The following is a 13,274-nucleotide window of genomic DNA, read 5'->3' as shown; positions in this document are numbered from 1 at the left end:
GCGCAACGGAGCGAGAATAAGAAAAAAGAGCTACCCAATACAATGAGCCGTAAAACTCATAGGAATGAAAGCGCAGCGTTTCGCAAAGACGGCTCCTTCTAATTTTCCAGCGGAGCGAGGATCCGATACGAAAAACTTTCCCACGAGAGAAAAAGTGCTCTTCTACGTATCTCTCGTTTTTGTACAGGTTCAAGAGACCGTTTTCAGTCTTACGTCAAAGACACGGGTACTGTTACATCGTGCGCGCGGCTGCAGCGGCAGTCCGTTACACACGCGCGTTTAACCTTCACCTGGATTCGCGCTACTGACAACTATATACGTGCGTGGTACTCTTAGGAGAGTCCTATCGAGTAGGAGACGAGCTTCGTCGCTGCGTTTACCTGAGCGTGTGCGGTTCTCGATTACGGAGAACGCACACACGCGGGGCCTTGAGCGCGGGAAAAATTTTGAAAGTTTTTTCCGTCGGCCGAGAGTCGCAGTCGGCTTAACATGACGCTTCGCGTTTAAGGATTCCGCGTGCTCGAGCTTGACTTTAGATCGGAAAGTTGATTATTTTTCTCTGTTTATGCTTGCGCGCTTTATCTCGAATTTGTATTGAAAAAAAAATACGGTTTTTCTTTATCTGGACGGCGCCATGTCGCTAATAAATGATGCAACGAGAGCTGGTGTTTAATTTTAAAATGGAATAAACGTGCGCCGGAAAACCACGAGTCATGTTTTTATCGATTTTCATTGCGCGCACGAATTTTTCATTGAAATAAAATACGTCAGTTATTAGTGTACAAAAGAATTGCGCTCGAAAAAGAAAACGTTGTATTTTACATGAGCTATACTTTTCTTCAAAGTCTTTCCCAGAGCTTCTAAACTTGATTTTCGTTTCGAGAGATTTCACGTCTCATTTAAATAAGCGCATTGACGTAAGACCTTATTGTTGCTTAATTGTCTATTACGAGAGTTGAAAGCTGAAACATGTCACCCGCATATGATGCCGATTGCACGAGAAGCTTTTCGCATTTTCTGCACAGAAGGTGAACTGAATATTCTGTTCTCTATACTCGAAGCAAAAGTCAACAAGATACATTTTGCAAGCGGCGCTAGCACTGACGTGCTAATTAAACTAATAAATAAGATATCCGTATTGACTTTTGTTGACGTATTTAATTTACCGCGTTGAAAAAATTCCTATGAGTTACGACGGTTATTACGTGATTTGAAATAGATTAACGATCAATATTTGCAAAGAACAATAATATTTTTTATTGAAAATGTTTGTCTCGCTGCACAGATAACGATGAAAAGATAGCCATTTTTGATTTTTACGTACAGACTTTTATCAAAAACTTTAAAAAGACGTACGTTGTCGCTACCTTTGTTTCCTTCAATTTTCTCGCATACGAAGCCTTTTTTCACACAACAACGTCCTCCTACGCTTTGCGCGCAGATAACTCAATTAAAAACGGAAGCAAAGCGATAAGCTAGCTCAGATTGACAAAAAAGAAAACGTCGCTATAAAAAGAAGCTGCCTACACATCAACCTCTCGCTAGACTATTTTCGTATGAGCTATGGACTTTTTATCCTCTCGATATAAGCCCACATTACACAGAATCGACTCTGCGCGTTTGCACACGAATCGCTATGTTTCACCAGGGAGCGACACAGGCCGCACCGTTCGTTCGTTCGTTTTTTTTTCGCCATTAGAAACGAGCGTGCGACACGCACCGACTGCTGACCTACTGCGTGAGAGACGAGCGAACTCGCGGGGGGAATTATCGATGAAAATGCCGGATTGCGATACAGTTACGGAAGCACTCGTATACACTGGAATTCAAGATAGCATCGACCTACTGGTGCGGGCTCGACAGGGGGAAAAACGAAGGGCTGAATAAACCGCCCACTCAGCCAGAGTAAACTGTTCGATTGGCGATGGATTTGCGTGATTTTCGGTCGGAGATAAGGAATTTGCGAGAATACTCGTTTTGGGGAGTGTCGACAGGTGTCGTTTCTGCGTGGAGAATTTATTTGAAATCGCATTCATCGTACAGCCGCGACTCGAATTCGGCGCTTAAATTTCGAAAAATATTTGAACTCGACGGATGTGTTCGATGAATCAGCGTTATGACGTATACGTGACAGAAAGTTATACTTACGACTCGCATTTTGAATTCGCGCATCAATCGAGGCGCTCAAATTTTTCCAGCGTAAAAAGTTTAATGCGACAACTGTCCAAACAGCGCGCGTTGCGGAATATTTTATATGCGCGAATAACGCAAAAGATTTCCAAGGATATGGCCGAGAAAAGACGGCTAAAGAAAACCCATTAGGAGGATATTTTTTCGCGAATCTTCCCGCTGAAAGAGCCGAGGGTCGAATCGATAAAATATTCAAGTATGAATACACAAACCCAAGAGAGATCGCGCGTATGCGAAATCAGAGCATTTTGTACATCCGACTCTTAAAATAGCGTCTCATTTTGCAATATTCACGTACGGCAAGCGAGCGGGCTAGACGCGACAAGGTGATCGACCGAACTAGCCTCGCACAGCCAGAGAGAGAGAGAGAGAGAGAGAGAGAGAGAGAGAGAGAGAGAGAGAGAGAGAGAGAGAGAGAGAAAGAAAAGCAGAGCAGAGAATAAATTACAACGCAGAAAAGCCACTCTCGCGTACAGTCAGCCCGGGATGAAATTCCGATCCTCTCGCGATTGATTATTAATCGAGAGCCATCGATTCCCTCGAACAACCTCGCTCCTCTCTATCCTACCCCTATATAGGTATATGTATAATGCAGAGTATCATGTATATGAAAAATACGTACCACCGCGAGGAGCTGTGATGTTCCGCATCTCAGAGTGTTTGCCTGCGCGCGCGCTCTCACGAATAAGATAAGGTGTCACCTGGCGTCTGCTTCTCGAATCACTACGCTTCGAGTGTACCGAACGCGCGGCGTAGAGCGCGCTTATCTTTTTTCGATGATAAATCAGAGGTCGCCCCAGGCGCTCGCATTACGAATTTACGCATACGTATACACGAAAAAGTCTCGCGAAAAAGAGAGATGTGCTGTGCGCAAATATAGCTCCGCAAGACTGACAGGTATAGGCTCATTATTTATTCGGCGATTGCAGACGCGTGTCTCTCTCTCTCTCTCTCTCGCTCTCTCTCTCTCTCTCTCTCTCTCTCTCTCTCTCTCTCTCTCTCTCTCTCTCTCTCTCTCGTTCTCTGAGTGTGTAGGCGCCGAGCGTATATGAGGCGGCTCGATCGTCGATCGATAAATAATTTTATCAGTCACGATCGCTGCGCGCGCAGCGAACGTTCGGGAGGCTATACCGAAAGCAAACTCGTCTCGCGCATCCTTATCGAGAGCGCGATATATTTTACATTGTTGATAATAGAGGCGATAAAAAAGTTTCCCCGCCATTTTCAACACCAACACCGGACGTCAGGCAGTTCCCTCTCCATCCCTCTTTTTTTGTTATCGTCATCCCGTTGTTCGATTATCGGACTAAAAAAGTGCAACGATGGATGGCATAACTCGCGCTTCATAAATTTTCAATACTCCTAATATGATTAAAAGCCGAGAGGGAGGTTTGATTATTCAAAACTTGCGTACAAAATTCAAATTGCTCTCCGACCTTGCGAGAGTCGTGTTTGTTGGTGACGCAAAGTGTGCGAGTCTCGTATAGATGCAATTGCCGTGATAAGGCGCGCGGTCCCTTTTCCACTGATGAAGCCAAGGGAATGTATGGAAGGAGTAAACTTGTTGATTCGAGATCGACCGCCGCGGGGTTATAAATATGTTATACGCTACTTTCATTAGGGTAGAGGGTAGAGGATCTGACGTACACGATTCAAAACAATACGATTAGCGAGAGAGATTTTCGAATTTCCGGAAAAACCCGTGCGTTCGCATCGATGGTGGTATACTACACCTTTCCGTTTCTTCGACTAATTATATCCGTATCGGTTAATAGATATGTAAACAAACGTCGCTTAATGAATCACGTATAGCTTAATCTCGAGTTATTTGTTTGTTATTAGCATGAACATTGGGAAACTTCTAGAATTGAATCATGCTTATTGACCGAAATTCCCCGTACTTTTCGCGCGTACAGCTCAATATGTGACAGGTTAATCCTCACATTTAATACAAATGAGAACCTCAAAGCTGGTACAATTATCATCGGTGTTTACTTTAACGCGCAATAAAATTCAATACCACCAGAATTCGCCGTAGATTAGCGTGAAAAAGCTGGTGACATTTAAATTTCCTCGAAAATATTGGCGATTATACGCGTTTACGATCTGATAAGCGGGCACGCAATAAAACGCGAACCCGGTAGCAAAAAAAGAACAAAAATGCAAATTCCTGCGACGCTCTTTACCGACGGTTTCTAGAGGCTTCTGCAGCTCGTGTTTACTTTGCATGAGATCAATGAAAACGTAAGATTCTATCCTCGTGATTCAATCGCGACGACAGAGCCTGACCTTCTACAAATGACGATGAAAGGCGCGTATAGTGCGTAGAGGTAGGCCTCTCGCGTCGAAAGTTTACGATGTGCGAGTTAACGGCTGTGGAAGGTTGAGCTCGAGTGCTTATACGCGCATCGCGGACTTTACGGTTTCAGGCGGTGTTTGGATGTTACGATAACTATTTGAGAGTCCGGATTCGAGCTGAAATCCGATTAGAGAATAGCGTCGATCAATCTCATTCCCTGAATCTTTAATGCAACAACTGCACCGTAAACTGATTACCCATGGGCTTAGATTGCATATTTCCAGCGTCCATTATTCATCCGCTCAATAAATACATCAAGCCATCAGTGAAATCTGTAAACAGCTTTATTTTACACGTAGCACGTGACGTAGCTGTACAGAAGAAAATTCAGTCGACGCATGACTTCTGCTCTATACATGTCGCTCGTGCGTAAAAAGCAGCGCAACGGCCTGATAATTAAGTAAATGCGCTACCTTTTTTTTCTCTTTCCAGCCGTGTCCATTCATCCAAACACGCAATTTGTTTACATTGCGCGTGGGTATGTACTTTGCAGCCTTCGAATAACTAAAATCCCGCGCGCATGCAATATTCACAAGCGAAGATAAAAGCGTTCGTATATACACAATACCGTTAAACATTTCGAAAGATGTAAATTCAGTGGCTCGTTGGTATAATTATTCGTAAAATTTTCCATAAATCGTCAAGCCGCGCGCTGCGTCTACTATATACTAATAGCCGCAAGACGGTCTTCCAGTATAAAATCACGATTTAATAGCTTCGATAGGTTATTTATAATCCGCTGTGCGTGAAGAAAAAAAAATAAACAAAATACACGTCTATACTCCGAATTAGCATAGCCAGAAAACACCTGCAGTCGTATGCAAATTAGCGTGTACTATAGAGTTTACTCGTCTCCACACACGCTGAAGAAAAAGAAAATACTGTACAGCAAACGAACGATTCCCGAACAGCCATATAATACGCGCTCTCGTTTTATCCAGGTCGTTGCATAAGAATATCGGTGCGCGAGCAGCGCATTACTCTTTTTTTCCCTTTCTTCCAGAGAATTACCATCAACAAAGCAAAAAACAAAGGCAACTAGCGCGCACGTGCGATCGAAGAGAGGAAAAAGCGCAGCGCTAGCGGAAAAAAGAGCGGCGTATAAAGCTGCATCACGAGAGTGAGACGAGAAGGAAAACCAGATGCGGTGCATTGCTTCCGATTCCCGGGCAATTATCCGCGCTGGGAGGATAAACTAAGGCTCGTTAATATGCGAAGGTGTGTTCGGAAGTTTACGCTATATAGCTCGCGCGCTGCTCTTTGTTTACGACCCCGCGAGGAATTCAATCTTCGGGCGTGGAAGAGAAAGAGGGAGAAAAAACAAATAAAGTCCCACGGACTTTTGAGCGTATTTTTAGGCGGTCGCCCCGATGTCATAACGCTGCAGCGGACCTTCCTCCTTTTTTTTATAGAGAGAGAGAGAGAGAGAGACGCGTCACGGGTAATTTCTTACGCGTAAGCGTTTGATAGCGTCGTAGGCGTGCGGGTGAAAATAAAGGATGATCGGCCTGGAAATCACTGCGTGTGTGAGTAATTGTGTAGTCGTCTATTCGCGCGGGATGACATAATTGCACGCTCGTGGAAGGTGGTATTTTTGGGTGAAAGTTCTTGAAACTCGCTCGCGCGCGCTGTAATGAATGGAATAGTGGAGTATTTGTAGGCCACTTTCATCGGCGTGAATGAAGACGTGGAAAGGAATTAGTTAATACAGGAAGAGTATTTTTATCTCGGAGTGTAAACCAGTGATTTTCTCCCTTATCGCATAAGTTACAGCAGATGCTGAACGAATCGGAGAGATAATGCAAATATTTTGATAGCTATTTCTTTCGCGGTATCCTGTGTCTCGTTAAGCCCACGAGCCAGGTTCATTACAAGCTCGTCGAAGACGTTCGGCATTTATCGACGCCGGATCGTGTTACACCTATAACGTTTTCCTGATCTGACGGATCCGCGCACCTATTATTCAGCGATGAAAATCTGCATTTCAAACTCCTACACCGACTACCGATTACACACCGTGTATTACACGCTCGTATACTTGAAGATATTGTTTTAAAAAAGTTGTTTGTCCAAGTTCTACCGGTAATAAACAGCACTCGTAGATTACCCAATACTTTTGTTCCCAGCACTTTCAAGACCATTATAATAATGAGAAACATCGTACCGGACGCGGAACTGCAGCAGCAGAATCCACTTATTTGCTCCTTTATAAAACAATCGCGGCTTCGCCTTCGCGAGAGAGACCCCGTTAAGCGCGAGAAATAACGCGCGGGACAGCCTTAGACGAGAAAAATTTCTCAACCACGCGACGACAGTGCAGCAGTCAGCCAGCCGGCGTCTGTAGAGAGAAAAAAGCAGCCACTTGAACCGCGCTCTCATTAATCGGCCGCTTTCGTCACCGATGTAGCCAACTACCAGACACTATTCGCTCTATAACTCTCTACTTTCTTTCTCTTTTTATCGACGCGCCGCTTTCTTCCTCGTTCGCGCTCACTGTGAAAAATTCTCGAGTTCGAGTGAAAAACTCACCTGATGATGGTGCAGCGCTCGGCGAGCGTATCGATGACTCGGATTTCCTTTTCTCTCTTCTTCTGTATACTCCTAGCACCGCTGGACACTTTGCGGAATGAAAACTCCGGCTCCTCCTGCGCTCTTTATACTGTCACACTCGGCTCGCTCAAAACAGACTAACCGGCACTCTGTTTTCGCTCGCTCGCCTTATCTCCGCGTTATCTTTCTCTCTCTCTCTCTCTCTCTCTCTTTCTCTGCCGGTTTCCAAGCAACACGTTATCACACACGCACAGAGCGAGTATGGGAGAGAGACCGGCGCTCGCAACAAGTGTAGGCCGCCCGTGAGAATAGGAAAGGCGCCGACGTCGCACTCGCACGCCCGTGTCTGTGTGTAAGTATAGAAAAGTGCGACTATACACACTCGATTTGAGAGAGCAAGTTGCGTGAGCGTGAAACAAGTGCAGAAAGAAACGCGCTCCGCGCGGCTCCTCCGACGGCGGACTACGCGCGACTGAGGCTCGCTGTCGGCTGCGCGCGGCGCGCTCGCCTCCGAAGCTGATTGGACGCTCGCTTGTGCTTCTTTCTCTTCTCTTACTCTCTGTCTCGCTCGCTTGCCTGGTTTGCTATACGTGTAGCGCCCACTCGTTCTATAGAGTCTCCATAGTAGTATGTACTCGCGACGCCGTTGACTCTCGACGCGCTGGTTCTAAAGCCCTGTGCACGAGAGACGCGGAGGAAGTATCCCAGCGGCGCTGACGTAGAGCAGGTCTGACTCGCGCGCTCGCGGGGATATTGGACTCTGATAGCGGCTGCTGCTGCTTTGCATATACAGGCTCGCTGTGTATAGCTAACCGACTCGACTCGACTCGACTCGGGGTTGTTGCACCGCGTCACGGCTTTGCTTCGATTTAAAATTGCAGTGTTTTTTAGCTGCTGCACAGCAGCGCTTAACGGGTTATCAAGTTTTCATGGAGGGCTTCTGAAATAGATATGCGGCTGTATGTGGAGGGAGGATTTATGGACTGCCTCTCTGCGGCTTGGAGCTGGTCGTGTATTTTCTACTACGCGCTGCTCTCAAAGTTTCGGGAATAATGGACCTTGATACACAGGCGTTGTATCGCAATTGCGACGATGGGTTAGTTCGAATGTTGCCAACTACTTGGTTTGTGTTTATAGAAAACGCGACGAAATCTCGAATCTTCTAATGAGCGCTTATGCTGTGAAAAATAGCGCCTACAAGTATGAATTAAAGCGATGATATGCATTTTGAAATTCGACCTACTTTATCAAGGCTCGCGAGTTGGTAAGAAAAAAAATTGCCATAGCCTATATGGATTTTAGCGTCAAGCGACGGAACGACGCCCACCGCCACACTATGGAATTATACCAACTCGGAAGTTCGATTGGCTGAGCCGTACACTTTTTTAATCCCATTAATTTAAGATTCAAACGCAATTTCAGTTTTTAAGCCCGCCAGAATTCCGCTCCCGCTCTCCTTCTGCTCTCTTTGCTCAGGATAACAGCTTCTAATGGAATTTCACGTTGATTATCTCTGAATTTGTATGGCTTCCCCGGGCACTATTTACTTAACCTTTTCGCCGGGCGAGAGGGTGGCCAATTTTTTAATGGGTTTTTTTCTTCTTTCCGCGAGACTGTACTAGTCTCGTATGTCCTGTAAAGTGATACGAAACTGGGCATACACTGCGGGGAGATACCAAATATGCAAAAATCTATGTGTGTATAGGTTGTTCGGATGCAAATATATTACATAATTATTAGTGACCAACATTGTTTTTTCCCGCGTGCAAAGAGGATAAGCGACAAAAATAAACCTGCATAATATTAAACAACACGACACAGTTCGTTGATAGCTAATCTTCGAAGATACATGCAGAACCTGACTTTGACGCATAATTAACATACGCGTTAATAATGCTCGTCGTTGATTCACAATTGTAGGAAAATTTTCAAAAATCCACAATCATATTCCAGTGGTTTATTTTAAAAATACAGTATGGAGATCGATTAACATTTTAATAGGGGCGTACAAAAAGCTTGAAAAGATTCCTCGAGATATATAGCATCCGCGAAACGATAAAAACTGGCCTAGGCGTATAACTTACTTACAAAAAAAATAATTGTGTAAAATTACTTGACAAAAAAACGGGTGTGAGACCTTCTAAAAATGTCTTCAGTTAAAGAAAGGCAAATTACAAAACCCACGCATTACATTATCTCATGCGACGGCCCCGACGAAACACGTACAAGATTGATAATCCAGCGTATCTCGGTAGTTCATAATCGCGTTTTCCTGCGTCAATTTCCCGATGTTAATCCTCACGGAGCACGAAGCCTGCTATCATCTTCGCCGCAACGTCATATACGTCGCCGCCAAAGTAATCGGAATCGCGCAGTGGAGGAACGAAAGAAGAAGAAAAAAAAGCGGCGCAAACATTGCTGAATACCCTCTTACGTAGTAACTCGTCATACGCGATATAAATAAAACTGTGTACCACATACGCAGCCGCGAGAGCGATACATGATGCATGAGCCTATATATGCGCTATAGTTCTCGCAACGCGTTACTATTAACGATTACGTGGATTACCACCATATCCGCGCCGTCAGATCAATGAAATTACCGCGGTATAATCGCTCCAACCCCTTTTCCATAAATAAGAAAACGATAAAAATATAAGAATACACCCACACACACACACACACACGGGAGTCAATAGAGCTTAGGACTGCATGTATTTGAATGCATGTACGTATATATAACGCGCTCTTAATAACTCATGCGTCTTGTAGCTCTCTTTGCTGTGTGTATACGTACGAGCTCGTTGCGTGTATCTATGCTACACCATAGTTATATTCGCTATGTGGAACAATTTTCTTCTCTACATTGTAAGAGATGCGTAAAGCGCGAGACTTTACTAGCCTCGTTTACTTATAGTTTATCGCTTCCACGTTTGTTTTTGGGATATAGCATTTATGCTTTTTAATTCAGCATCACCCAAAGCAAAGACCCGATAAATTTCATCTCCGTACGCGAGCCACCCACGTAATAATCGAATCGCGGCGAATATATTTCGATTCGCGTTCGCCTATTCTCGAGGTTTATGTTCGCTCAACGATTTGCTTATAGAATACTATGCCGCGCACTCGCGCACACTCTCTCCGGCTCTACTAAAATAGTCACGGTATTTTAGAATCCCTAGATACCCCGTAAGTCAGCTTCTCTCGAGAGGTATAGAGGACATTTACTACAGGGCGCTGCTCTTCGGGACGTATGATTCAACCGTAAGCTGCTTCGCCGAAGGGAATATTATTATAGAACACGGTGCCACCGGACGCTGGACAGTTTGCTTGTGTATACGTCTATTCGCTACTTTAACGACGTAATTCGCCCGTGTGTCCAAGAGAGTGCGACCGATTCGCTACTGTTGTGGAGCATCTGAAAGGTGAGCCCACGACGAGAAATTGTAACGACTTTTCCCTGGGATTGCCGAGCGTGAATTCTATTGTTAACGTTATGTACGTTGCGATTTGCCGCGGGGTGTATTGGCTTGCGAAACGATTCGATTGTCTAGAGCCGCCGCGACGTCGCGAATTAACCTTATTTTGATGATTGCGGTTTGGCGTTGGCTGTGATTGACGAAACTTTAGTGCGACTGTACCGCGATTATTATTGTTTTTTGGCTGCTTAGAAGCTGTCGTGAGAGAAAAAACGAATTCGCAGTGTTCTTAATTCGGCTTCGAGATATTTGGGTTAATTATTTTCAATATTTTTATCGCGTTGGGTCGAGCATGAAAAACGTGACGCGAATTGAGGTCTAGTACAGAGAGCTAGTGTTCACTGTAAGGAGTATTTTAATGACCGATTTATATGAGCAGATTTTTATTGTAAGTAGTACGACTCCGGTATTATATTATCTTCTTATTGATGTTTCAAATAAATATTGCATGCGAAGTGTTTAATAAAAAGATGAGGAAAACGAGAGTTCACGTGTAATTTCTTTTAGATATTAGATAAGTGAGTTTACGATGGTTTATACGACACATGTACTAATAATATCTCAAAGTAAATGATGTTTGCCGCCGTACAATGCATATCGTTAATTTTCTCTTGATGGCGCGACGGACAATTTTATTCCTAGATACGACATTTATTGTTTTTTATCTAATAGCTTCACCTGACGAAAGAATACAAAAAAACAACGAAATATCACTCGATGGAAATATTATACGTCTTCCTGTAATAAAAATGCGAGAGTGCAATTGTACGAGCATTTCTACTATACTATCGATCAAAAAAAAAATGTAATTGATTCATACGGTATGACGCATCATCGAACCCGCCCGACTAATTAACTCATCAAATACAAAAGCGGCGATCATCTGCATAATTTAGCATAATTACATATTTCCACCAATGCCGGTTATTCGAATTCTGGAAATACACCCATAAGATCTGATCGTCGGATTTAGGTTAAAGAGGAAAGTCCCGAAAACGGGAGTTCCCCACCACGCGACCATATAGCCTGCTGCAGTTGAACTGGATTTATACGCGAGGATACTCATCTAGTGCGTGTATAAGTGTATATAGCGGGAGAATCCCGCTGTGCAAGCTCGCAGAACAAACCATCCTCGAGAATATACGCGTATGATATAACTGTACAGTCGATGATGAAGTTAATAAAGACGTTAGCGGAATGTATTTGCCGTGGAATAACTGACGAACGCAAGAGACGCGGTGAAATTAGCATACGCTTTGTTTCGGCTGTAGATGACTGTTTGTGTGCTTCTGGATTGGTGTATTAAGTGTCGGTAGCAGCATTTTTACGATGAATCGCGATACACCAACAACGATAAGAAAATTTTATTTACTCGAGTGCATTATAAGAATAAAAAAAATTGTCAATTGATTCGTCGTTATCGGCGTGACCTTGCATATATATATATATATATATATATATATATATATATATATATATATATATATATATATATATATATATATATAAGATGATAATAAATGTATAATTGTTCCCCGCACTCGAATAATTACATAACGCGCATAAGATTGAATTTCATTACACTTACGCAATGTACTAGAGATCTATAGGTATCGAAACTGCAGTATAGTGCAGCGCGCTTGATTATAAAAAAAATGTTTGTTCTCCCTCGACGCATAAATAAGTCTCGACTCGAGCGCACGCAATTACGATAATACGCCGATACGGATTTATATAAAGAGAAAAAGACGTTAATATAAAAAGAAAGAGTTAATGAATCTGTCAAACCTGGCACGTTGCCGCGCGGTATGAAAAATCTCATCCTGAATCCCGAAAAGCCTCGGTCTCGCTATCTCTATGATTCTCCACGCTTTTCATTTGATGCGCGCTCGCAAACTGTGCCGTCGCGCTCACGCGCGTCCAGACGTCGGATGTTCTCGACCAACGCATCGTCCGCGCAGTGGGCGTGTGATAATTGCGTGCGCGCATATAGTGCTGCGCCAAACGAAATCACGAGCAAGTATAGTACATATACTCTTACATACATATAGGTATACATGGCCGTGGGGGCATCACTCGTTTTCGCGATTCAGCGCTAAATACGAGTGATAACCACGTGGCGCGCCAATACGTTTATCTCTAGCACCGTATCGGCGGGCGAGGAAGAGAGTATGAGTCGCACAGGTGAATCGCCTGGGACTTCACCCCTTTCACACCTGAGAGAGGCCAAAGTCGATGGATAACGCGTGTCTTTGTCAGGCTTGTGCATGTATAGTCGATTTGACGAGTGGCGCAACAAACAGAGAGATAGCGGCGTGTTTTCTGCTTTGATAACGAGAGATGTTAATCGGATGTAAGAAATCGCGAGACTTTAATCTTTAAGTTCGCGCTAATGTATACGCATAAACGCGGAGATCAGCGTCAGGCAGCGTGTAATATATAACAGAGTGTCAAGAGACTTTTGAGCATATATTTGCTTTTTTTATTCGTTTTCGTTTACCCATCGGGCTAAAAAAGTTTTCCGTTGCTTTTCGTCGAGTATATACGCGCGGTTTAAATTTTCGTCAAACTACCGCTTGCTTTACAAATACTGACATTGTTGACGTCTCTTTCGGGATTTACAAACGAAGGAACGATAATTTTACCGTCGGTGATGTCAGATAGATTAACGCGTATTCAAATTATCACGTTTCCAG

The 13,274-nt window shown here is 43.9% G+C and overlaps 1 protein-coding gene across 3 annotated transcripts in view; it reads right to left on the bottom strand.

Annotated features, from left to right (window-relative positions):
• Positions 1-12,535, bottom strand: part of LOC100679097 — a 28,665-nt gene extending 16,130 nt beyond the window's left edge. The window contains exon 1 of one of the 3 annotated variants that reach the window (XM_016981722.3): positions 12,367-12,535. In XM_016981722.3, the coding sequence (XP_016837211.1) occupies positions 12,367-12,400 (34 nt within the window). In that variant the 5' untranslated portion in view covers positions 12,401-12,535. Of the gene's footprint in view, positions 1-2,812; positions 2,911-7,078; positions 7,580-12,366 lie in introns of those variants that run through there. The other 2 variants (XM_008211572.3, XM_031923876.2) reach the window with 2 other exon arrangements.
• Positions 12,536-13,274: the final 739 nt, after the last annotated feature.

This window comes from Nasonia vitripennis, chromosome 2, assembly GCF_009193385.2.
Source record: "Nasonia vitripennis strain AsymCx chromosome 2, Nvit_psr_1.1, whole genome shotgun sequence".
NCBI classification, from domain to species: Eukaryota; Metazoa; Arthropoda; class Insecta; order Hymenoptera; family Pteromalidae; genus Nasonia; species Nasonia vitripennis.
Note: the sequence above shows the minus strand (reverse complement) of the source record. Positions and strands in the feature narration are given on the sequence as shown.